At 55.3% G+C, this 26547-nt stretch overlaps 1 protein-coding gene across 2 annotated transcripts in view; it reads right to left on the bottom strand.

Moving 5' to 3' along the window:
* Nucleotides 1-26547, bottom strand: part of LOC119102923 (nephrin) — a 52138-nt gene that overhangs the window by 1868 nt on the left and 23723 nt on the right. The window contains exons 2-18 of one of the 2 annotated variants that reach the window (XM_037226382.1): nucleotides 14814-14948; nucleotides 12029-12208; nucleotides 9945-10106; nucleotides 9384-9563; nucleotides 8769-9059; nucleotides 7658-7794; nucleotides 7241-7406; nucleotides 6745-7035; nucleotides 6346-6529; nucleotides 5829-5956; nucleotides 5089-5352; nucleotides 4170-4451; nucleotides 3621-3796; nucleotides 2197-2424; nucleotides 1725-1917; nucleotides 879-1043; nucleotides 277-398 (exon numbers count right to left, since the gene is read on the bottom strand). In XM_037226382.1, coding sequence (XP_037082277.1) covers nucleotides 277-398; nucleotides 879-1043; nucleotides 1725-1917; nucleotides 2197-2424; nucleotides 3621-3796; nucleotides 4170-4451; nucleotides 5089-5352; nucleotides 5829-5956; nucleotides 6346-6529; nucleotides 6745-7035; nucleotides 7241-7406; nucleotides 7658-7794; nucleotides 8769-9059; nucleotides 9384-9563; nucleotides 9945-10106; nucleotides 12029-12208; nucleotides 14814-14948 — 3284 coding nt within the window. Of the gene's footprint in view, nucleotides 1-276; nucleotides 399-666; nucleotides 841-878; nucleotides 1044-1724; nucleotides 1918-2196; nucleotides 2425-3620; nucleotides 3797-4169; nucleotides 4452-5088; nucleotides 5353-5828; nucleotides 5957-6345; nucleotides 6530-6744; nucleotides 7036-7240; nucleotides 7407-7657; nucleotides 7795-8768; nucleotides 9060-9383; nucleotides 9564-9944; nucleotides 10107-12028; nucleotides 12209-14813; nucleotides 14949-26547 lie in introns of both variants that reach the window. The other variant, XM_037226375.1, reaches the window with a different exon arrangement.

The raw sequence follows: 26547 nt of genomic DNA, 5'->3' as shown, positions 1-26547 counted from the left end.
GGTTTTCGGCGCTGGAACCTTTCCTTTCAGCAAGGAACCAAAAACACCCTGCTGGTAGGTAGCACTTCTCGAACCGAAGACCAGCCGTCGGCTATCCTAGCACGAGACATTTACCGCTGAGTTGCGCCGTCCCCACCAGCCAATAGTAGTCAAGCATGCACCAGCAGCCACGCGCTATTTCAGCGTGCGACACAGCACCGACGCGTGTTTGTAACGGGGGCAAGTTCACCGCAGGCCGGTGCCGCGGTCACTTCCCTCCATCGATCCGGCACTCACGTCATACTCATCCATACTGTCCTCGCGAGTATAGCTCTCGCCGCTCTTCACCGACATCGAGCTGACGGTCTCGTTGCCGTACATGTGGAGTGTCTCTGACTTGGTGCTCGCCTCGCTGGCCGCTGGAAACGGAGGCAATTGGATCAGGGCCGGGGTTATGGCCGTGACGTCAAAGAGGCTTACCGTGTGCGCCGAAAACGTCGGACGTAATAGCTTTAGCCCGTTCAACGTAATGGAGCAGCCCGTTGGCTGAAGGGCTATGACGTCATTTTCCTACAAATAGGCTGACATTTCTCAGCTATGCAATCTGTGCGTTACGCATCATGCATTATGGGCCGTAAAGTATATGTGCTGCAAACAGCATGCACTTGTTCTGTCCAGGATACTTACAGGCTGACTCCACCACTTTCTGATTCGCCCTCTGCATTCGTCGCCGTATAAAGAACACGACAAGCACGACGTTCAGAAGAAGAAGCAGCCCGCCCACGGAAGAGACGACGATGATGACGATCCACGGAAGCTGACCCTCTTCAAACACCACCAGCTCAGCGGTGTCAGGGTCATCTGAGGGGTCACAACGAGGTCACGACAAAATCACTCACCAGCCTTCTTCTTCTTGTGGCGGCGCCGACGGTAGCAGCTGATGAAGACGATGTTGAGGAGCAGCAGTAAGGCTCCGACCACCGTGACAATGATGATGGTGAGCCGGGGGAAGGTCGTCTTAGTGAGGTCGTCCCGGTCAGTGACGTAGCCGACCGGGGGAGTGCCTGGACGAGTTATCGGGCGTGCGTGTTAAGACACCTCCACCCTGGTCCTCGAGTGGGATCATGCAATAAAAAGACCATCACCACCTCCATTACCATTAGCGACGACGTAACCTTCACCGCTAGCGTCAATGTTCACCGTATTAGTGAATCCCGGTCTTTCTCTTGACACATACCCGAAATAGGCACAGCATGTTAACATTTGCACAGCTGGCAATGTTCTATCAATGGCAAAAAGTAACGCATTTCTTTGTCAGTGTCATGCATGCGCCAACACGTCGTCATCGCACACAGATGGCCTTTAAGAGATGAGTGATAGGCAAAGCGTAAATATCAGAATATACGAAAGAGAAACGGGTTAAATGTAAATACTTGGCATGCTGAAAGACATAGCAGTTAATAAGAATAGCAGCAGCTAAATTGAGCGTCTAGTAAAAGGCGAACTGAAATATATTTGGAGCCTTACAGAACGATATTTAAGTAGTGCAGTCAGTTCAGAATGCAAGCAGTTTAGTAGAACAGATCGTCTTCCAGATACAGAGCTTGACGAAGGTCAGATCGAAACAAAACATGGTTCACAGCCCCCACCCCTGTAGTAAATGTCAGGTACAGACACTGATAGTGTGTATGCACAAAGGTAAGTAATTTCCTGGCGAAGCCGGCCGGCGTCTGGCGGCAGCTTACCCGAGGTTTTCAGCCGGATCTCGTCCCTGGAGAAGCCGCTGTCGCCCAGCTTGTTGTAGGCCATGACGGACACACTGTACTGGCTGCTCGGCTGGAGGCCTGCCACCGTGAAGACGGAGATATTCGCCGGCTGGACGTCCTTGTAATGGAACTCGTCTCCGCCGTTTGCCTCTGAGTACCGGATCCTGTACATCTGAAGGGAAGGACGCACACGCTGTCTGCCACCGGTAAAAAGCGCGGCACCCAGTAGCCCGTCGCGGGTGCCAACAAAGTTATCGCTGATCGTGGTTTACGATCGTTGGCAAATCACGTAAGGTGATTGCTCACCACTTGCTTGCTGTTACGAGCAAATTCCACCTGGCTTTGTCGTTCTCAAAATTTACTTCCGGTGAAACACAGACCACATAGCTATTTCCATAGCTATTATTTATTATTGTGCTGTGCACAAAAAGGATGTGGATTGTAATCTAACCTGCAGGAGCCCTCCGTCGAAGCCTGGAGACCAGGAGAGTGTGGCCGTGTCGTGGGACACGTTGACCACCTTCAGCCCCGTCGGCGGGTCAGGGGAGCTGGGACGGCCCAGCACCAGCTCCTGGCGTCTGGAGCTGAGCTCATTGTGAGCCACACACTCGTAGGTGGCGTAGTCCGAGACCTGCACGTCCTTGATCTTGAGCACCGACTGCCAGGTCACCAGATCAACCTGTCCGAGGGAGCACGGCCTCTGAATAGCCATTCGCTAACGTAAGAAGAGTCGCTCGGAACATATTTCACACCGGGTTTTCCTTCCATTGGATATGCGAAATTTTGGAGAGCGTCGCCGGTTGGAACAGACGTCATTACGACCCAGCCCACAGGCTCAGCCCGGTCCAGCCCGGTCGTCGCGTCCTTAAGAATCTTACATCTTCGCAACCACTGGTTGCAGGCTCATTTTTCGGCAACACGATGCCTAATTTGTTGAATGTTGTTCTGCATCAATTGATGGGTATTTCCAGCAAGCTTTCTGATAACGCGAGTTTTCTCTGCAGCATTGCAATACTACTACGATTTTGCTTCCCCGATCAGGTAAACATGGAAGGCGTTCATTTTTCTAATTGCGAAAAGCTGGAGAGCACGGGCAGAAACTGGTTCCTGCTCTCGTCGTTTCAGCGTCGCTGCGAACGAAACCGAGGTATGCTGACGGAGGGAAAAACTTGTAATCGCTGGAACAAAAGTGTAAGTTGCCGTTGGCAGATGGGCACACCCTCTTGTGCGCAAAAATGGATCCTCCTGCCTCTGAACGGTTTAAGGGATTTATTAAAGTCCCAGCATGCAACGAAATATTTATGGAAGACGAATTTGCCAACGCTATGATGAAAACGGTTTGCATCGGTCTCCGAATGTGTCTGAGTTTACTGGCTTAGTTATTGTTACTATTATATATATATATATTATATATGTATATATATATATATATATATATATATATAATATGCGCTAGCGAGAGAGAACTGCAGATCTATCTCGATCTCTCTATTCTCTATCTCTCTCTCTCTCTCTCTCTCTCTCTATCTCCTCTCTCCTCGCTCTCTCTTCCTCTCTCTCTATCTCTCCTCTTCTATCGCTCTCTCTCTCTCTCTCTCTCTCTCTCTCTTCTCTCTCTCTCTTCTCTCTATCTCCTCTCTCTCTCTCTCTCTCTCTCTCTCTCTTCTCTTCTCTCTCTCTCTCTCTCTCTCTCTCTCTCTATATATATATATATATATATATATATATATATATATATAAAGACAGCATCATCGGCATAACAAATAACAGCTTCCATATCTGTTTTCCCCTGTTTGTATCCCGCCGCACAAAACATCTCACAAATGCATCTCAAGGCGGAGAATGCTGCTGTTGATCGCGAGTGCACGGGCTCACCTGCGCATATGTCAGCTGGTACTTGGAGTAGATCGTGCCGTCTATGAGCACGCCGCCCTTTGACCACTCGAAGGTAACGTTTGGCACGCCGCTCGCGCGACACGCCAGGTACGCGTCAGCGCTGACTTCCGCCGCCGCCTTGGTGAACTGAGGCCTGGGGTCGATCTCTGGCGCGTCTGCCGCACATCAACACGGCCATTTGTCATCTGTCCGCGGTTGCCCGAGAAACAGCAAATAGTTCGCAGGCGCCGTCGCCAGCGAAGCGACGCAGGCTCCCAGTTACGTTCGGCGGCGAGTGACTGGGGTAGCGGGGAGTTGCACAGCGAAGTTAAATGAACACGGTCTACTGAGGGCATGCCTGCGTCAATAAAATGCACGAAACGTACCACGTTTGGATAACACACTGCATCTACATGCGGGTAGATGCGGCCTGAAAAAGGTGACGAAGTATTCACTTAAAGCGTTGAACGCCCGTGTCACCCACGCTGGCGGGGAACAGCCGCCTGTCGTCATGAGAGGTGGCTGGTCGGCGCATTGAGTGGTACTCACGCTTCACCAGTAGCCTGGCCGTGGCGGTGACCTTTCCAACGCCGTTGTCGACCCGGCACAGGAACTCGCCAATGTCCTCCCTCGTGGCGTTGCGCACGGTCAGGTATGACGAGCCGTTGCCGTAGAACATGGTGACCCTGCTGTCGCTAAAGTCGAAGTCGTCCCGGTGCCAGGTGATCATGTCAGCCGTCGTGGGGTTGGCGTCCGCCACACACTCAAGGACGCCGTCCTCCCCGGGCGACACCATCGATACCGTGGAGACCGAGCTGATCTCTGGCGGATCTGCGAGACAGAGCGGGCAGATGTCAACGAACCACTACAACCTGGGTGACATGAGTGTGGCCGACAAACTAGAGATGAAGTGCAGGCAATCGGGACAACTTCATCTTTTAGTAATATGTTTAGGACGACACTCACTGGCGTCTGGCTGTTCTAACGCGAGCGATGTCATTTTTACTAGAGGCGAAACGGCCGACGGCCTTGACCTCGACCGCAACCAAGTGAGCAGCCAGTGAATGCGTTTGAAAGCTAGTCTTTTTACCTGCGACGTGGCGCTCAGTTTAACTTTAATGTAGTATTTGTGAGTTAAGCAAAACACGTTCTGACATGCTGAGGTTAGCATTTTTATGCGGACAATGATCGACCTACAATATACCAGGACATGCTGGCCAAATGACGTTGGTGTGCAAACATTGGTTATATGGCCAAGCTCAATGTTTGCTTAAAAACGTAGTTAGCCAGCATATCCCGGTATACTGAAACTCGGTTATTATCAGCCGAAGAATTTTGAACTCATAAGTCCTAGAAATCAAGACCCTAAGGCCTGTCTTGCTTACATCAGCGATATATACTTCAAAAGTTTTTAATGTGGCAATCGAAGGTAACCACGATCTATGACACCAATTTCGTCGCGACTTACACTGCACGTTGACGTGGACACGAACTTTCGTTTTTCCCTGGGCGTTTGTAGCCTGCAAGTGATACCATCCGGCATCCAATCTGGTCACCGCCGACAGATTCAGCAGTGGTCCGTTGGGTAGCACTCTGGTGCCATCTGTCGGTGACCTTCTGGACCAGCGGTATGCAACATCGCCGGGATTGGCGCGGGCTGTCAGGTTTAGCACGCGAGATGTGCCGACCCGAATGTCTTCCGTGTAGAGTTTTTTGCTGAACACTGGCGGGTCTGTAAGGAGGGGGGGAGGGGGAACACGTGTCACGACTGCCATCAATGGCTGCTCTTGCGGATCAACGCTGGTAAATCCCATGGGCAGGAATTTGTACGATTTTGCGTCATAAAGACAAGCCATTCGACCGCATGATTTGATATCTTAATAAGTGGCCTTATTAGCCCCAATCTTGACGGGAATGTATAACTGCCTCTCACTCAGCACATTACGTTATTCATCCAGCGCATCAGCCTGACAGCCGCAGCACTTCTCAAGCACATGCCTTCCATTTGATATGCTGCTTGCAATTCAACTGACATTACGAGACTGCATCTGTATTACAGGATGCTGCAGAACACGGCATCAAGCCTAGAACAAAATTCTCACGGCAGAGTCTAACACTAGGAAGGGGCTGCGACCTCCCGACAATGTCGCGGGGCGCATGGTTAATGCAGGAGGCTCCATCCCATCCGAAGAGGTACGCGGAGCTCACATGCCACGTGGAGAGTGATATGGTTCTGCACGGCGCCTCTGAGCACAGACACGTCGGCGCTGCAGGTGAGCACGGCACCGTCGTCGGCCCACGTCAAGTTCCGTCGCAGCTGCAGCCGACTGGACGACCTGCGCCGGCAGACGCCACACGCGTTAGGAGAGCTGAATCCAAAAAGAGCGGGCTTTCGTATTCAGCCAATAGCAAACTGTTGGAAATTTTGTCCTTCACCACTCTATGAAGCTGTTTTTAAGGTAGGTTTTCATGTTTTTTTTCAACGTTGTTTCTTTTTTGCTAAGTGGAGGAGGTACATTGCCAGCCTCATATCGCTTTTTATGAAGCGAATGAGATTAAGCGAGCGAAAGCCCGCACATTTTTTGCTTGTGATGTTTTCTCGCCTTATACAAAGTGTTGCCTTCATCAATTAGTTGCAGAACGTGTTGCAGAGTCAGTTACTCCAGCAAGTACATAAACATAACTTATGCAACCTAAACACATGACCTAACATCCTCGTACATACCCGCCATTACTTCCAGCCGGGAACGTTTCTAGCGCCGTGACTCCATCGGTGACCTGGGCGTTGTCCCGCCACCAGGTGAGATCAGCGGCTGGGTAGGAGGGTCGGGACTCACAGGTCAGGATCGCCTGACTGCCCGCCCTCAGACGCTCCGGACGAACCTCCAGCTTCAGGCTGCTCGGCGGAACTGTTGGCGAAGACATAGCACCCGATGAAGAGCTGCTTCCGTAATAGTACGGTTCGCTCGCACAGAACAGTGGCATCATTCGTTTTCTTTCAAAGCATGCTAGGCACCGAAACTCCGAAAATCGACGACGGGTCATTCGCTTTTGTCATATCCTGCCGCGTTATCCCTATATTTCGCAACGCAGGCTACCCGGCGCCGAGGTCAGAGACACTCACAGTAGACGCGGAGAGTGACGTTCGCTGTCTGCCGTATGGCGGCGGCCGAGTTCTGGCTGTCGCACTTGTACACCCTGCCGTTGTCCTTGTGGTCCACCTCGAACGTGATGACGCCCCGGGCCACGTTGTCCTCGACGGTGGTCGGCGACGGCCGCTCGACGTCGCCGCTGTACCAGGTCAGGGTGGCCGGCGGGTTGCCGCCCTGGGAGACGCACGAGAGCGACACCCGCTCCCCAGCCCGCAGGTACGTGCCCGGCTCGTAGCCCAGGATGCTCGGCGGCTTCGGAGGATCTGGAATGGCAAAAGCAATGGTTGGTGACATCAGTGGCGTTGATATCGTAACTACCTGGCGGGTCGTGGCAACAGAAGAAACAACTGTAAGCACTTACAATTGTTTAGTTGTAAGCACTTTTTCAAAGGCCCGAGCTGGGCTTGATTTACGTTGATCCTGACGTGTTTTCATTGACGGCCAGCCGTCGACAGACTTCAGACTTACGGAGCACGATGACTCTCGTCGATTCGACTTTGGTTAGGCCCAGCGCCGGGTTGAGTGCGTAACAGGCGACCATCATGTTCTCCTCCATGCCGGGAGGGATGATTGTGGAGATGTTGGAGCTGGTCACCCAGCCGCCGGCGGGGGCTGCGGCCTTCCTCTGAGTGGTCTGAAGAAATCGGAATCAATTTACAAGAAGCATTCTCAATGTATGCCACGATCAAGCGATTGTCGTGTTACAGAACGCATGAGCAGATTAATTAACCTGATTGAGCGCCCATGACCATCACTTCATTGAGATAGGCAAATGCATGACCCGATTGAGCCACATTCTGCTTCTCTTGCAGCACAACTACCCCAGCTCAGTTACTGACAATGAATGTGATGGTGGGGTCACGCGATCGTGATCTTTCAACTCACGTTGATCATAGTCCGTCCGTTGATGACCCAGGTGATGTTGGCCGGGGGGTTGCTGCTGGAGGTCACACAGGTCATCCTCACGCTCTCGCCTCCTTTCGCCTCCTTCGTGCCTCTGATTGTGACGGTCTCCGGCCCGACTGAAGAGAAAGATCGTGTACGACTTTGATCGCGGGCCAGAAAACCCACATTTTACCAAGTCGGACGCTTGTTTGTTCATTGCTGCAAGTGTATCTACTCAAAGGACACCAAAGGTACAGGTGCCCGCAGCATTCAGTGGAAGACTTGACAGAACCATCCATCGTTCCAGTGTTATTCCGTGGCAATGCGTCCGGCATGATCATGACACTAATCCGTGCCACGGAAAGGATGTGCGCGTGCCCGTAGATTCGAAACAACGCGGTTTCCTCAACGCTAGCCTGCTGAGGTTGTTGGAAGAGCTTTTTCAAAGTGAGACGTTTGCTAAAGCGACCGTTGTGATAATTTGAACTCTCTCGGCGGATGATGACCACAACCGTGGTTTTGTCGTGTATTGACACTACTGGACGACTTTTACCATAGATACACGCATGAATGAGCTGCTGCACAGTCTTACAGGGTAATCTGGTCCGACGGAAACATTAAGTCCCTGTCAGATGTCAGCAGCAATGACAGTTCTCGGAACAAGTACTGCACGATGGTTTGTCTCCAAATCTGCACAAATACTGCAGGATGATTAGCATGCGTGACAGATGTTTTCAGTCATTTCCAGTCCGTAAACGCCGCGAAAGGAAAGTGTGAGTGCAAAAGTAGTGTTCTCCGCGATTTTAGATTGCCCTGGCGGAATGATACCGAATACGTGACATCTGTCCATAGTGACATCTGCCCATAGTAGCATCTGCCCATCACTTGCATTGATGGACCCAAACGGCAGGCCGGTGCCCGCGATGAGCTGTCGTGACCACCGTTTGATTCACATTGACCCAAGCGACCGTATTCACGCTGACCAGCTTTGGTGACCTCTGACCAATCCTCACTGCGGCCCAATGACCGCCGCTCAGCAAGTCAGTCACCAGCCCTGACGCTGTTCACTGCTCTCGCTACCCCGCTGCCGGCGTCGTCGTTCGGTACTCACACTGCACGGCGGTGCGCACGGAGGCGGCGGTGACCTCGGTCTGCACCGGGGACGTGGCCTGACACCGGTACACGGCGCCCAGGTCCGAGACGGCGGCGCGGAACCTGTGCTCGGCCAGCGCCTGGCCCGGCATCGAGCGGTACTTGGAGCTGACCGGCTGACCGTTCTTGAGCCAGACCAGCTGCGCCGGCGGGTTGCCGCCCCGGGAGATGCAGGTCAGTGTCTTCTGCTCGCCGATTCTGACCACCTCGCCCTCCGTGTAGCCGCTGATCTCAGGGAGTCCCGGAGGGTCTGCCGAAGAGACGCGGCGTTCTTGAATCATGGATGCAAAATACGCTGCGCTGGGTCTCATTAGCCCCTCTATGGCAAAAAGCTGGGCCCCTTGTTTCAAGAAAGTGCAAGAACGTTTTTGAATACGTGCCTCTTGTTCACAGAATGTTATTTTCCTGAGCACCGAACACTGATAACAAAAGATCACGGAGTAAAATAACAGATCTTGCTCTGTTATTTTACTCCGTAACGACAGAGCTTGCTTTGTCGCGTAACGTCACAGCTAATCGGATGCAAGCATGATAAAGACGCTATTTCACTGGTAAACACAAACAGTGCACTCACAGAGGACGGAGAGCCGCACGGTAGAGTTGAGCTGGCGCTGCTCGGCCGGTCGGATGGCCGGGTGTTTGGCCACGCACGAGTAGCCGGCACCATCATCAGCAGCAGTGGGCCGCAGAGTCACCACCGAGGTCGTGTCGTTACGGCGGGGACTGCCCCAGCCGGCGAACGAGTCCTCTTGCCCTGTGACCGCGAAACATCTGTGTGACCGGTCGTGCCCCGCATAGCGGGCGGAGCAAGTGTCCGTTTCAAGAACGGCGCCCTGGCTTGCCCTGGTGCTGCTGCTGGTGAGTCGTGATTACGGTGGGGCTTGCTTCCAGTCAGAAGCGTTTCGCTATGCTGTTGTTAAGGTCGACTAAATGCCACCGCGACTATTTTAGCAACAGAGAGTGGCACGTTCATAGCGACCGCAAACTTTGTCAAAGACAGCCCGCAGCGTTCCACACAAATCACTAGGGTTGCCGGAGAACTTATCAAAAACTGGACGATTCGTTGAGTTGACCTCCATTTTTACCGGAAGCTTTTCAGAGGTTTCCCAGAAATGTGACGACATCTAGCACTTACTAATGTCGATATCAATGCCGTTTCGCTGCCACTGAATATTGGCGGCCGGTCTGGCGCCGGTGACGTCACATTTTAACGTCAGCTGACTACCCTCGTTGACCTCATACAAGCCGGGCCTTGGAGATCGGCCGGTGGAGCTTGCAGTCACCGACGTCGGCTTTACTGAAAGAGATGCGGCTCTTGTTATTGCAATGGCGTCGCCCCTCAATGCCCTGTGCAATAGAACTAGCCCCAAACAATCTGACAAGTCCAGGCGGTAGTGGCAGCAACGCAGGGTGAACAGTCATCAGACTATTCTGCAGAACTTTACGAAGTAGAAGTGCTCACTGATGAATGTAACTGGCGAAGTAAACACTCCAACATAGCTAAATGCGAGAGCGAGATCGATACACACTTGCAAAGTTCTGGAAAGCAGCATAAAAGAAGCACTGCAACCATTGCGTACAATTCCACTCCAGCTCACGAACGCGCGAGTTCACCCAACATCGCCTCAGCAAGCCCATGCGCCCCATCTCCAGGCACAGCAGGGCACGCCGCCGCCACCCCAGCACGCCGCCGTCAAGATAGCCTCGACAAATGAACGCAGGCCGGTCCATCAGCACCTGCAAGCGGCGTCTGTGCCACCCCGAGCGGTGCTCTTCCTGCGGCCCGGGCGCCGCGCCTAGCGTCGGATGCGGCCCCCTGGTGCTGCCGCGCCGATAAAGCGCCCTGCGCGGCATCTGCGCGACGACACCGGACGGCCGGATAGAATCACGCGCGGCGGAGATGGATGGGGGGCGCCTGGCCGGCGCCTAACGGCGCGATCCGTCACCAACGGAGCCGCCGGCCCGTCGCACGTGCTCGCAACCGTGGGCCTTGTCGCTAGGCCCTCAGGCCTCACGGGTCTCCCACGCGCTTTGCGGGCCGGACTGCTGACTTGAAGTGTCGGCTCACCGACTTTACACGGCTTGGCCCACAAACTTGGTGGGCCGGCCCGTGGGCTTCACGGATCTGGTTACAGCCCCTTCGGATCGACCGATTGATAGACTTCGTGGGCAGTCCCGCGGGCGTCACGGGCCAGCCCGCGGGCTTCCAGGACCGGCCCATGACCGCGCTCTCAGATAGCTCCGCACTCTGAGAAGTACCAGCCTGGGGCGGCCGTGCGTGGATACGACCGTTTTCCCGACAGCAGCTGTCGGTCGGAGCGGGACGGGCCGATATCTGACATAACCATGCAAGGACCTCGGCTCCTGTTTCTTCGGCATACTGAGTTCCGAGTTGAGCTGGGCTATCGACTTGAATGCGCCAAGAGGTGCTGGTTAAACGTCGGTGCAGAGCAAACATCGGTTACGCTCGCAACACTTGGCCCTTCAAGCTGGACTTATGATCGCTCGTGACCATAAGTGATCATATGACCACTCGTCACCAGTCAGCCCCTCCTGGCATATTGGAGGTCGATGACTCAAGAACTCTGAGCTCAGCCGACCGATATTACCAGCTCCGCCTTCGGCGCGTCCGAGCTGTACAGGAAAATTACAGGGGAATTGATGGCGGGGAAGCCGGCTGCCAAAGCACGCCTTCGACTAGCGGAGTGAGGCTGTAAATAATGCCCCAGTGGCAGGGTTGGGGGGCCGCTGTCGAACCTTGGTCGACGAGCCCGGTTCAGACAAAACAATCAAGTCACTGCTGGCTAGGCACAGTTCGATAGCTTATGGTGCAGAACAAAAACGGTAAAAAGGTTAAAATGACGTGACAGCCAAATGCACTTCACTCGATACATTGGCTGGTTATTTGTGCCAGTGAGAGCGACAAGCAACAAACATTAAAAAATATGCAGCGTAGTGCACTGTTACTGACATGGCCTTTATGAAATCCTGTACAAATATATGGTGTTATTGGTCTTCCTTTGTTTCACCGGAGCTACAACAAATCGCTCGCCCATTCGTGCTACAATTTTATGATCAAGATCACACTGACTTCCGCACTCGACTGAAAGCAGCTTTCACCACCGGCCGAGATAAAACAGACAATTTTTATGATGAACATTTTACCTGGTAGCTGTGATGAGGTCCTGATGCCCTGATGACCAGGTAAGGACGACTTACCGAGTACGGTGAGGAGAGCGTCAGCTCTGATGGCCGCCTGCCCCCTGTTCGGTGAGACCTGACACTGGAACCGGCCGTCGTCGTCCAGGCTCACGTTGGTGACCTCGAGGTCATGCACTCCTGAGCCCGGGTCGCCCAGCATGCGGTATTTAGGATACCCGGGAAGCGAGCGCGAATAGCCTGCAAGCCAGGAGAGAGCGTCACACAATGGCACTACTGAGAAACCGCTTGCATTATGCAAACAGCTCCAACTAACCGGACCGCAGCCGCTCCGCCGCGCATAACGAGCCACCTTCACGCCAGACCAACACCAGCGCTAGGCTCAAGAGCTCGGCGTCGCCAACACGCACACAACCGGGCGCAATCTCCTCGTGGGGCGTGCCGGCCTGGACCGTCGAACGGCTTCTTTACAGCGCCGCCTCAGATTGCTGTTCGTCTTACGCGTAAACAAGCCGGCCGGAACTGCTCGCAAACTTCGCACGTCTGATCGCAAAACGCGCAACGCCAACACAATATCCTCGCAGAGTCCACAAACAACGGCGCCGTTGCAAGACACGCGCCAAACTGGGCGTCGGAGGCGCGAACGCTTGGTGTGCCACGAGTGTCCGGACGGGCGCGAGGACCAGGCTCGCTCGGAAGGAAGGCTTCAGCATTATCGCCTGAAGCCCGCCAACCCTGACCTGTTTCGCTGCGACGTCTTATGGATTAGCCCGACAGGGTTGTCTGGCAATGTCGCGCAAGACCTCGAACCAGCATCGCTTTGACCACGCCGACCCGGGGCACAGCCAAAAGGTGGGGATGTGCTGGGGTGGGGGCTTAAGGGGCGTCAGCAAACCCTCCCTTCCTTTGGGATCGAGTGCAGTTTTTCACCACGTCATTTTCGAAAAAAGTTCGACAACCTTCTCATTCGGAAAACTTGCTTTGCTTTACATCTGATTCATCACCATGGATAGTGCAATGTCGTGCCCGATAGCAGTAATCTAGTGGCACCAAGGTCAGCGGATGGCCGAGTGAATAAGTCCGAGACACAGCTGAACCAAAAATTTTCCGAGTCACGGCAAACTAACATTGGCAGTCTATCGATACGCTAGCACGCTGCCTTTTATAGTGTCTGTGGTGTGTTGCTGTGTGAGCGCAATGCGTAGGTACTGTGAATAAGGCTTGGACCTGAACTGAACAGAATCCTTGCCCCTCCCCCGCCCCCCCCCCCCCCCCCCCCCCCCCCCCCCCCCCCCCCCCCCCCCCCCCAACACCATCCCTCACCGTCATCAGCCACATCCCCGTCGTCCCGCACGGTTTTCAGACCGGCTGGTGACGGCACGGGTGGTGTCGACGGGTGATGACGGCTGGTGACGGACGGGTGGTGTCGACGCCGACGAGCGGAGAGCGGCGTCGACAGCCGGCCGATCAGACCGCGCCGCGCCGGCTCGGCGCCGTCCAATTTTCCTAATGATTTTCCAGATCGAGGCGCTAATTGTCGCGCGGGGATGACGCCGCGATGGTAGCGATAGGGCGATCGGGGCCGGCGAGCGGCCGCATTCCGCAGCCCGTTCGGAGCTGGCGCGCGGCACGCACGCTGGCGGTCAGCCGCCAATTGGGATAGGCGTATGATTTCTCTGTGATGTTCTGTTCCGCCAGCTTGTGAATGAAGTGATGGCTTGTCTCGTTTAGTTGAAAACGTTGTTAGGAGATGTTGAGGTTTTATGGGCGTTGCGAATGCGATGAAAACTACAGCAGGTTCGAACACTTGGAACCTTGAAAGTATCTGTAAGCATAATGGAAATATGAAAGTATGAAAGTATCTACGGTTTTTCGTCAGAAAGTTGAAACTCAGTTGCAGACAAAGTCGCATTTTTAATGGTATGGATGACAAAAATAAGCATGATGCTGGTTTTCAATACTGACTGCACAGCACCTCGTTTTCGCGATAGCACATTGAATATGTCGGCCAGAGTTCTTCCCGTTCAGTAAGGCGTCTCGGAATCGAGGCTGACACGTGAATGGGTTCTCTGTCAGCTGCGACCCACGGCGTTACCAAAATCCATCTCGCGTCACCGCGTCGCCGGTGCCGGTTGATAAGGTCACAAGGTCGCAGCACACCGCGACCCGACCCCGCATGCTGATAGAGAAGTTCAGGTGGCCTTTCGGCGAAGCGGGCATTTCCTGAGGTCTGCGGGGCGAAGGCTTCAGCAGACACGCCGCCATTCCCGAGCGTTCGCGGACGGCATGCCGGCGCAGGCGACCATTCCTGGACATCGGCCGAGTTTGGCAGCGCGCGTGCCGACATTTGGCAGCGCCACAAAGCCCGAGCCGGACGCGCGCCGCTCGTGGCCGCCGCGGCTTCCGTCCCGCTCGGCCGGGGGTCGACGTGTGCCCGCCTGTCCTCGCGCGACAGCGGCGCGGGCAGCCAGCGGTCGTGTCCGCCCGGCGTGTCCGCGTGTCCACATACTTGCGCGTGATGGTGACAGGACACGCTGGTATCCCTTTTGTTGAGGTGTGTCATTCGAGGGTAGAGAGTGTTTGATGTGGGGCTAGTATTTTGTGATTAGTCCGCCTGTCACAAGCCTTTCTAAAAGTGGGGCTTTGGTGTGAGGTAAAAAAGTGTTTGCTTTATCTAAATGATCGGGGCCAATAAAAATGAGACGTAAGTGCAATTTCATGGCTTCTTTTCAAATTCAAACAAAAACAGACACAGCTCCCAATAATGAAAGTACGTGATGAATACGCAACAGCTACAGTAGAAACCTTCTTTCAAAGGGGTCACTGACATAAGAGAAATGCTTACCCAAGGCGAACCCGTCCTTGGCCCACTGCAGCTGGCCGACCTGATGGTGCACCTCACAGCGCAAGATGGCGCTGTCTCCCTCCACCACGCTGACGTTGGACGGTCGCACCCGGAACCGCTGCTGCTGGCACAACACTGAAACAAACGGGAATGATGCGGTGAATATGACGAATGATGCCATCAATGTATCACATGTGGCTGCCCTGGGGTGCACTGTGAGGCGTAAGTCATCACTTCAGGGCGGATTCTACATTGACATTATTTTGTTACGGTGGCATGTTCGAAATACCTGTCTAATTGCCCTAAAATCTAGTGGAAACGGGGACGAATATGCTTTTTCGTTGTCATGGAGAGGGCCTAGCACGGTCACTCATCAGTGAATTCGACAGTGCCATCATCATCATTATTAACCAATGGCTGGCACTACCATCACGATAACATATGTGACCTTCTTATCTGATGAAGATTGCGGCAATCGTTTTCGTGAAGCAATCATGAAGGTTCTAAAATGATATCTATAACCTGTTAATATCACGGATGCATTTTTTTAACCGGCGCTTTATTTGTGACATCCATATTATTTTATTACGCTCTGTAATACGGCACTGTACGTACACGAGTTTAAAACATTGTAAAACACCGCACAGTGATATATATATATATATATATATATATATATATATATATATATATATATATAACCCTCCCGCTCGCTCATCGCGCTGCCTGCCGCCTTGGCCACCCCACAGTAACGGCCTCTCTTGTCACAGCCCCTCTGCAGGGTGTTAACAGACTCCCTGCCGGCCGAAGTTATCTGATGTTCCACTCGGGTTGTTCACAATGCCGGGCGACCCCGCGGCCAGTTCCCGGCCCCACGCCGACCTGTCCACGAGACCGCGTCCTATGCCGGGGCAGGAGCCGCGACAGCGAGCGGGAGGCCGGGCGCGAGGGTGGGTGTGTTGCGGAGGTCCTCGCGAGTGACAACACGGTACGTCGGTGTCGTGCGTGAGCACTCTTGCATTCATAGACAAGCAAGCGTCACCCCATAAATATAGAGTGTCTTGATATAGCTGGCACAACCATGATCTGGCCGTCATTTGCCACAAGGTCCTCTGTCCAGACGGCCTCTCAGAGCTGCCAAACCTACCCGATATAATGGTGGCGACCTTCGCTTCAGATGCAGCCTATTACCTGTGATGCATTGTCGGAGTGGGCGCGCACCTGCCGCCGCGTCTGGTCGCTCGCACGCGCTAATGACCGGCCTGGACGTGTCACCGCGACGCTCCTGGGCAGGAGACACGGCTCAGCAGGCCTACCGGCGCCGGCCCGCCCGGATGTACCCCCACCGCCACCTCATCCCTCCCCGTTCCAGAAATATGGCCGCACCGAATGTCGCGCGAGACAATAAAGAGCGAATGTATAAATTCGCGTCGATTTATTGTCAGGTTTTAGAAATCGGAGCGTTGGTGACGGCTCGCGGCTGACGGAAGGGCGCGCGGAAGACGGTCGCGTCGGAGGGGGTTAGACGGCGGCAGCTGGGCCGTCACCCGAGGTCGACGGAAGCCCCGCGCCGGCCGCCGCGGTCACCGCAGCCGCTCGCCGAGTTCGTTGGCCATTTCCAATTACGGCGAACGGACGGAGTGGCCAAGGACGGCGTCCCGGCCTATTGTTCTGCCACCCCCTCACAAACGATCTCCTACGCGGCCGCGTGCGAAAATAGGCGTGAAAGGAAACAGGTTCGGTGGCGAATCCAGACCATTAAAGGCTTCTCCTTCCGCCTGATCCGCGGCAGACTGTAACCGCCTCCGGATACAGCGCAGCTGGCACAGGCCCAAGCTATCTAGAGGGTTTTGTCGCCATCCAACTCCTGCCTTTACAGTCGGCAAGTCTTGTATTTTATGTTCTCACTTTGTAGCGCTTTCACACATCCCTAGCTCACAAAAGGCGCAATAAATTGATGAAATGGTGTGACATTTCCTGGTCTGCATGTGCCACAGCACTAGGACAATGTGAAACGAGGTCAGCAAAGTCATGCTGGCATTGAAGGAGTAGCCACAGTTCCATGGCAAACCAGCACCCATCCACCACAGCTTGACCTATGGCAGCTTCACTGGGACGGCTACACGGGCAATCAAATTGATCCAGGGTTTGGCGGGGCCCATAACTTCCAATTTGTGACGATCAAATTCGGAGACAGATGACTAGATTACCGACGGATGGCGCCTGCTGCCGCATACGACAGTTCCAGGGCGATCGTTAGGGGATGAGCCCAATCACACTTCTCCCATCGGCGAGCGTGGGAACAGGTGTCGGCGCGGGTGAGACGCCGTATTTTACCCCCCAATAAACGGCGGCCTTCTCTGAGCTCGAGCTGATCGTCCCATTCACGCGGCGGCGTCCATTCCAGGCGTGCCAGCCTAGGCGGCGGCGCCAACGATCGCCTCGTAACCGGGCCAGGCACGCCGCCCCCGGCCGCCCGCACCGCGGGTCAAGATCACGCTAAGGTCGGCGCTCCGGCGACCGCCGCGCCGCTGACCAGTTCGAGGAATGCCGGCGCACTGGGCCGCCGCGGCGCCCCGCCTCGCCCGCGCGACCCCGGGCTCGCGGCCGCCGCTGGCGGAGCGGCAAACTCGAACGGCCCGGCCCCCGCGACCGGTGCTGCGACAACTCCGAACAATGCGTCAAAGACGGGGCAAACTCGGCCAGGCCCCCCGACGCACGGCGATTTGGCTTATTCGCCTGGGACGGGCTGGAGACCGCGAAGGCCACTTGAAATCAATGCGGACTGCGTTCACGCTGTGCGTCGTCGTGCTGGCGGCGCGCGGAACAGCCACGGCAGCAAGGCATCGCCGCGGCTTCGCGATGCACTACCGACCGCGTGATGACGCACGGCGCTCGTGATGACGTGATGACAATGGCGCTCAGCTGGATCTGGCGGCGGCCGCTCCGACGGCAGGCTGTCTGACGGTCTGGCCGTGTGCGGCGGGCCACGCCGGTCCCCGTCCGAGCCGCTCCTCGCTCAGATCAGCGGCCCACCCAACGGTCCCGAGTTACGAGGCGCCCTAAATCGGCTTTGTACGACAGCCACCTGCGGAGGCCCGCTGCAAGCTGCAGCCACCTGGCCGAGCATGAATGGACCCGGCCGTGGCGCTGAAGTCACGCCGCCGCCGCCGCCGGCAGACGCCGCCGCACCTTCCGGAAACGGCGGCCCCGCCGCGCTAAATCACCGGCCGACCCGGTGCCGTTATCTATGCAAATGCCATTCATGCAGTTATTGTCGCGGAGGCTGGAAGGCGGCACGGTAGCGGGCGGCGGAGGGCAGCAGAAGGCCGAGGAGATGCGCCAGGAGACGAGGGAGGACGCGAGGAGATGGCCGCGGGGCAGCGGGGGAGGTTTAGGAGAGGGTTGGATGGGTGTGGCGGGGAAGTTTAGAGCGGCTACGAAGCGAAAAGGTAATTTCAAACAGAAAGCATTATTTGCCATAAACACAATAGCTATTAGCATCTCAAACGTCTAAGCAATTTACCTCGGCGCAATACCAAGGTAGCAACAGATGACAATCGAAGAAATGAACCAACCATTTGCACGACTGCAGCGAACATTGGCATTTCTGTGTTTCATTCCACGACGAACTACGTACCTTGCCTTGCCCGCATACCTTCTACCTTCAAACCTGACAGGTCACGCGCACGTGAACGTCACATCCCTCCCCTTCCCCGACATGTCCCAAGTAGCCGTGGGATCCGTCTTCCGACGCAGACGGGAGACTCCCTCGTCCCCGTGGACCCATGGGGCCCCCCTTCTGGCTCCACACCGAGGCGCGCAGTCGAGCGGTGCGTGTTATCCGGCGATGATCACAGCTGCCCGAGGACGGCCGGGCATCGATCGGCCACGGGACCGGCCATCCAGCTGGCCACCGCTGGACGGCCGGGTCGGGGGCGAGCGTGCTGGATGCGTGTCGTGACGGTCGCTGATATAGATCGGGCCATGGAGCGATGGGCCGTGCCGCTAGACCCCCCCCCCCCCCCTCCCCGGTGACCGGCCCGCCAGGCCGGCCACCGAGTCCAAACGCGCGGCGAATGACCCCGCACATGATCCCGTTGAATCTCCGGTGTAAAACGGCATCTGCATACTAATCAAACGCAATCACGACCGGATTCGCCGGGCGAATTTTACTGCTTTCAATTAGAGCCGGCGTATAATTCGACTGGGCCGACGCGGCGGCCTACCGGCTGCGCCCGGGTCCGCGGCGGCGGCGGCGGCGGCGGCGGCGGTGGCGGCGGCGCGCGGGGGCGGGCGGACCGCTTCCGGCGTCGCGTCCCGGCGGGATGAGCCGGGCCGACGGGAGCGGTCGCCTGACACCCGATCGGTACCCGTCCGCTGCCGGCAGCCGCGGCACGCCTCGCCGCCTGGCCGGCACGCGGGGAGTGCCGTCCACCTGTGACCGGGAGCGGCCCGCCGGCGGCGCTGGGCACGGCGTGGCGCCGTGCACACTCCTCCTACGAGCTCGCGGAATGAGGAGCCAGGAGAAGACGGCACAGGTGTGCACAACACTGGACACGGCTGGGAATGTGATGACTGTCGCTCTGCTTGACCACGATGGGTGTGTTTACATGTTGGGTGAATTCAGTCGGAAAAGCTTGTCTGTGCTTCAGCAATGCTTTTTGACGTCATGAACCGAAAGGCTGGCATCCGTCTTAAAGTCCAACCCACCTTTTCAGGAAGGTCAGGGCATGTTACACCCCCCCCCCTTCTTTTGTTTCCCGTCATTCACTAGGCAAGGACACGGCACAAATTCATACCAAAGGGAGTGGGTAAATGGCTCAGCATTTACCGATTCCATGTCATTTCACAAACTGTTTTGAGTCTGCCTTCGGACAGAATGCTGACAGGATATAATTTCCAGCCAAAGTGTCTGATACGGCATGCAAAAAATGACGTCTTTTGAACATTTTGAGCTTTCTACCATTGGGCTTAATAGGGCTGTAATTCAAACGCATTTTGATGTGCTGCTCTCATCTGCATTTTGCTTATGACTGATAATATTAACTCGGTTGTGGTTATACGCCGCAACACAACTGCCCATTAGCTCGGTTGGTTGAACTCAAGTCGGCTCAAGTCGGCTCTTCGCGAATTGCCCACCTCCTTTCGCGGTTTCCCCAGCCCAGACAGATACTGCACCCCAGGGGCCCGGCCGGAACTGTATAAGCCTGCCGGAACAATCAGGCCCGACACAACTTCATAATGCCGGTTAGTGTTTACTAATCATCATAAAAGCAGCGGCCGGACGAGCCAACAGCCTGGTGATTATGGTTAACTATAGCAGTAATCCCGGCGCTCTGAATGGACCGAACAGGCTGCCGTCAGTGCCGCATGACTAGGTTTGAATAGACAAGGAGCTGCCTGAATGCCAAGTGGACCGCTTACGTCTGCCGAACGCGTTACACGTGATGCGTCCAATACAGTGAGTGCAGTGGAAAGGTACTCAAATGTTTTCTGTGCGTTGGGTCTTGGAGTGCTACACTTGTGAATGAAGTCATCCGCTAGATATCACACCTCTGAACGTGGATACCAGCATATATATCACACGAGTATCCGCCCTTCATATCAGCTTAACATATGTATATATACAGACCCTGAAATACACACACACACACACACACACACACACACACACACACACACACACACACACACACACACCCACACACACACACACACACCACACACACACACACACACACACACAACACACACACACCACACACACACACCACACCCACACACACACACACACACACACCCACACACACACACACACACACACACACACACATATATATATATATAGATATAGATATAGATAGATATATATATATATATATTATATATATATATATATATATATATATATATATATATATATTTGTGGGGGGGGTGCACTATGGCATGCACACAAGACGGTGTATGTAGGACTGATAATGCTCCGCATCATGGGAGCTTCTAACTCCTCGCTCACAAAGAAACTGCCGTGGTGGCCACCTATACTTACTGCGTGCGGCTGGCGCAACTGCATGGCAACACTCTCTCTGCATCAAGTGTTGCAACAGGAGGTCTGCAAACAATGGGCGATGCAGAATGGAGATGCATAAGGGCATTCGCCTGCATAAATTTTGTGTTATTTCCAAATATATTTTGCAAGCTGTCAGAGGTACTTAGCACATGAGGGTATCTCATTCAGCAGTCGGTGTCCTGAGCTGTTTTTACGTTAAAGTAGCTTTTCAAAGATCAGCCGTATGCTACGTCATCAGTCGCATGCTGTATCGTCATGAATTAACGGCATGATATGGCTTGTATGAGAACAAAGACCCACATTCAGTGAATATCAAGATTCCACTGCACAGACCAAGAATGGCTTATTTAAATAAACCACTTCCAGACAAGATAAATTATTCGGCAGCTGGCTGTTCCCACGTGACACAAACAGCCCAAGAAAAGTAAGAGACGCGCCCACTTAAGCAACGCATAACTTTTTTGCCCGTGGTAGCTGATTTCTTCACGCAGCTTACGAATGAGAAGGCTCGCTGGGCTCGAAGTCATATCTGCGCGCCGTCTTCTCCATGAGTTTGATTACCTGCAGCCGGTTAAGCGTGTTGGTTATTTTCTAGATGGCTGGCACGATCAAAAGCTGCATGCGCCGATCCAGGCACTTCGCGCCCTATCACGATTTCCCGGTAGCGTTTGCGCGTCGGTAGTATTTTGAGCTGAGGAAATTCACACCTACGATATTCATGTTGTCACGCTTCGCACTGCATAAATACATCGCCACGCCCAAGTTTATCACGACATTTCTGCTCATTGCCTATGCCTAACATCACACGAAACATGTACCTAGTCGTACCAGCAATGAAAACGGGCGGTCGCCGTTCAGAAAATGCAACTGGGCTCGCATCGATCGGGCGCTTTAGCCGAATGAAGAGGAGGTGATTCGCGGCAGCGACATCCAGCGCCGAAGTGGGTCTTTACCGGCACGCTTCGTTAGCATTTACGAGCAATGCGGCCTTTCCAAAATGTGACATCAGACGCGATACCTTCCGAATGGTTGGCGCTCCTGGCGTCGGAGCACGCCCGCATTGGCGCAGGCAGCTGAGAAGAGCACTAGCCCGCAGTGATTTTACCAGCTGGAATCGATTTCACTCTAAACTAACTTCTGAAACGGCTATCACTGAGGAGATTGGCACCATGATAAGCAAAACCACAGCTGAGGTGTTCGCGAATGACACAGACACGAACAGATGCATCACATACCGCTGGTCCACCAGCGGACGCCGTTTGTCACGGGCAAACATGTTCGGCACGCCCGCAGCCGTCCCCTGCTCCTCCTCTCTCAGCCGCGCTCTCACGCTCTGGTCCCGGCGGCCGCGCCAGCGCCGCGGCCGGGGGCGACACCCCAGCGTCCCGCAGCGCGCTACGTCGCAGGCAATTGCCGTACATTTTCAGGCCCATCAAGCCCGCTGCACGCAAAGCGTAATCGCTACGACCGCAGGCTTAAAGACGCCACTTCTCTGCCAATTAGGCGCCGGAGCCGGTCGGGCCGGCCGACCGCGGCGGTCAGGGGTCATCACCGTGGGAGGGGGGCGCTTTTTGCGCCCCGCGCCCGGCCAGCCGCCACCGCAGCGGCTACCGCAGCGGCCTAATCGATGTCAAACGTCTGCGAGTCGGCGGCTCGTGACAAAGCGAGGCGTCCCGCGACCCGTGGGGCGGCGGGGGGCGGCGGCGGCGGCCGAGCAGGGGCGCCCGGCATCCTTCCATCGACCGCGCCCGGGACGGGGCCGGCTCGCTGCAGCACTCGGACCCGGCTGTCCGACGGCTGGGGCCCGCCCTCAACCCCAGCAAGGGTGGCCAAGCGTCAAGGGGAGCCGCCCACTCCGTGCCAGTCCGCCGAGCCGCGGTCACCTTCCCCAACCAACCCACGGGGGGGGGGGGGGTATCAGAGGCGAAGAGACGCGACGGAGCGCCCAGCGGCAGGACGCTGCCCGGCGCCGTTCGGCGAATGTTAAAGTCCCGTTATGAGGCTGGACCTCTCCCCCCCCCCCCGCCGACGTGGGATGCGGCTTTCTGCTGCATCCTGCGTCGGCGGGGGACTGGCCGGGGCGTGGGACGTCCAGACAGTGGGCCGCCCGCCTCTCCCCGTGGATGCGGTGACCGCTCTCATCGGGGGCGGCAGGTCACCACCGGGTCGCCGTGCTCTCATGGCAAGTCACTGTGTTCTGGGAGGAAGTCACCGCGCAAGCGCTGACAGCAGGCCGCTCTGCACTGTCATCAGGTCACCACGACGTCAGTGTTTTCCAACGGCGGGTCATAGCTCTTAGAGAGGTCACCACGCATGCGCTGACGGCAGGCCGCAGTGCGCGGACGACAGGCCACCTGGCAATACCATCGGGTCACCACTCAGGAACGATAGGTCACCATTCAGTAACGCGGGCCTCTTCGCACTGATGACGCGTCGCTACGCACAGACGACCGCTAACTCCAGCATGCAGCGAAGTTTATTTTGTTGTTTTTCTGACGGAGCGTTGCCGGTTATATGTTTGACCTCACGGTCGAGTACGTGAGTACGTACGAGTCGAGTACGAGTCGAGTCGAGTACACATTGCCTGCCCCTGGTGACTGCGCTCTCTAAGAAAGCTCCGCATCAAACAAGAGGACAAACATCGCTGAGAGCGGAGGAAATTAAGAAGGCTCTTCAGCTGTTCACTGGAGCCTGGAAACGGCTCCACATTTCCGCCCGAGTCGCCGCGCCTCCCCAAGGGGGAGGGAACGGCGGGGCGCGCCGCGAGACGTCACTGGCTCTGCAGGCTTAATGAGACGGCGCCCACGCTCCAGTCGGTAATTAATTGGTTAGCAACACTGCACCACTGCAGGGGCGGGCGGTGTGCCGCGACCGGCTGACATCCCGCCTGTCGCGCCGTCGACCGCCGCGGGACACGGGACGGCCGGGGGAAATGGTAAGTAGGAGGGCGGGGAGGCGACGCAGATCCGACCAGGTGGCCCTGCAGCCTGCACGGGCGCCGTGTTTGGAGTCGGGCTATACACCGAGCCGTGCCAGCCGGCGGCAGACCTGCCTCGGACCGTCACGGTCTGCCAGCTAACGGGTCAGACGACAGGGGGTGAGGGGGGGCACTCGACAGGTCACAGCAGCCACGGCGTCGCTGCACGGACCTGACGGCCCGCGCGGCTTGACCTAGCCTGACCTGCATACATGGTGTTACACTCTCAACGCCAGCCTTGTATCGGCCGGCGAGGGTGCGATGTTTTATGGGGCTGTATCGAACGTCGTATCGAACCGTTGACATGTTTGGCAGGACATTTGCCCGATTAAGTTGTGCTACCTATAATTGTCATATTGAAAAGCAATATAGTACGCGCGTGTAATGCCTGAGACATAAAGTCAGCAATGCAAGCTGCCCGGCTCCCATACATCTGCTGACAAGTTCGTTTTTTTAATGCGTGAATGTTTTTCTTGTTCTTCGTATATGACGCTAAACGGGTGCAGGCTGTGTGGCACGCCATGCATTGAGTCGCTATTCCCCTCTGGCTCTAACTCGATACTTACTGAAACCGGATGATGCGATCAAACAAGCAGCGGCCGCCATCAATCAGACAATAGTCATATCACAGTAAGTCACACAGGGACTGCCTGGATAACATGCCCATGCCCTTGGCTTAGTTTATCACACATTCCATTTTAGCCCTGAGCTGATATGGGTCTGTGAGGACCATTACACGTAATCCGGAACTGATATATGTGCCTCGGTCTATCAAACCCATAACCATGAGTACATCTCACCGTAAAATCTCCGGACTCTATTCCGACGGCCACATCTGCGAAAGTGAAATATTTGCCATTCATTAAAAGAGTCTCCCTTTCAGGGATTCGGCATGTAATAATAGCGAGTTTGGACGAGCCCAGTTACGGCAGATAAAGTAACGTGGCCGTTCACACTTTACACAACGATCTTCAGAGGCTTTCCTCTCTGATTCTCATACAGAGCTCGCGGCGAAATACGAGTAGACTTTTAATCAGCTCTCTAAGACTTTTAGCAAATGTAAGGATCAAGCCATTCATGTAGTCGTCAGACAAATGGTGTGCAACGAATTGCGCGGTTCGAGTCCGGGATTGGCTATCAAACTATACTGAAAGACAAAATGTCAAGTAAGAAAATGTGCGGTCTTGTCGCGGTGCATTCGACTGCAGTTAGGAGCTGCTTTATAACCGTGTAACGTCCCGGCAAGCTGCTGGCAAAGGCAGCTGAAATGCAAGCCGTGACATCTTGCGGAGTTTTGACGATCGACATCAAACGACCTGATAGCACCAGAGGAATGGTCTGGTGTTCCTTGAAATAATATTAGACAAAACCACGTTGATGACACGTTGACTTTAGCAACCAACATATGCGGTGGGAATGAGGAAACCAGGGCAGCCAAGGCTGAGTGCCTGATGCGATTGGTTCGTTCATCAGATCTCAGTCTGCCACCCCAGACCGCCCTCTCCCTTGGGACAACTCACGTGCCGTGGAGAGTGTGGTTCGCTTTATTCTACGACTTCTGTGAGAGGGAAAAGCAGCACTATTCCGGGTTGACCGCCTCTTTGTGAGTCAGAAGCCTGGCCTGCTGCGGCTGAAGTGTAAGGTGATCTCCTGCCTAGAGCGATCAACGAAGTGCACGTAGCAACGGATAATGATGATCATAGGGGCCACCAAAGCTGCGATGACTCTCTGTTAGCATCGTTTTTACAACACTGCATGCCCTAGAACCCAAATGATGATCATTATTCACAGTGATTTTAGCCGCATTCCAAGTACAAGGCTTACTTACACACCGGGTCATGATCGCACTGCTCGGAAGTCACCTCGGTACATGCGTGAAGTCCTAGGTGGGGCCTGTTCGCACATCACTCTTCAAGCTGAGGCGAGCGACATGTTTGCAACAATCAGCAGTATTGTAATGACATGATTATGTGAATGCCTATGGACCGCCATTCCATACTAATGGATACCATGTGATGTTTCCAGCATGCAGTCTGGCATGCTGGACCAGTAGCTGGCAATGCCTGCTGATGCAATGCGATACTTACCCATGGCAATGCCTGCTAGGAAGAATAACAACACATACCAGCACAATTCACCAAAAACACCAGCACAATTCACCAAGAGCACTCTCATTCAACATCAGACACCAATGACATCGGTGGCTCCTCCTCCCCGCACCAATCAGCGCCCCCTCTCTTCCTCACACTTTCCAAGATTTACAAATTGCCCTTTGGCATGCACGTTCAAAGAGCGGCTTGCAAACGATGCGGCATTAACTCAAGACATCGCGATCGAATTTGACGGCGTGGCGGTACAAAGAGGTCAATTACATCGGCGACTGATTTGTCCCTCGCTCTCACGCAAGCGGACGATCGGCGGCCCGCACATCGCTCCGCTTCATGTGGGCCAACGGGCGCCTGCCGGCCTCCGCCCCGCCAGCCCACGTTGCATGCGGCACGGGGAGAATTCGGCGGCGCTGGCGGGCGGCGCACCGGCGTGACCTGCAGGCGGGACCGTTACACGCCGCCTGGCCCATCACCCCATACCGGGCGGTCGCGCCGCCCTCCTCGACACCGACAGCCGTGTAGCCGCCTACCCGTCCCGCGCGGCTTGGTCGCTACGGGGCGTGGGGCGCGCGCAGA

Source organism: Pollicipes pollicipes, unplaced genomic scaffold (genome assembly GCF_011947565.3).
Source record: "Pollicipes pollicipes isolate AB1234 unplaced genomic scaffold, Ppol_2.1 Scaffold_2555;HRSCAF=2994_pilon_pilon_pilon, whole genome shotgun sequence".
Lineage (NCBI taxonomy): Eukaryota > Metazoa > Arthropoda > Thecostraca > Pollicipedomorpha > Pollicipedidae > Pollicipes > Pollicipes pollicipes.
This window is presented reverse-complemented; position numbering and strand designations above follow the sequence as displayed.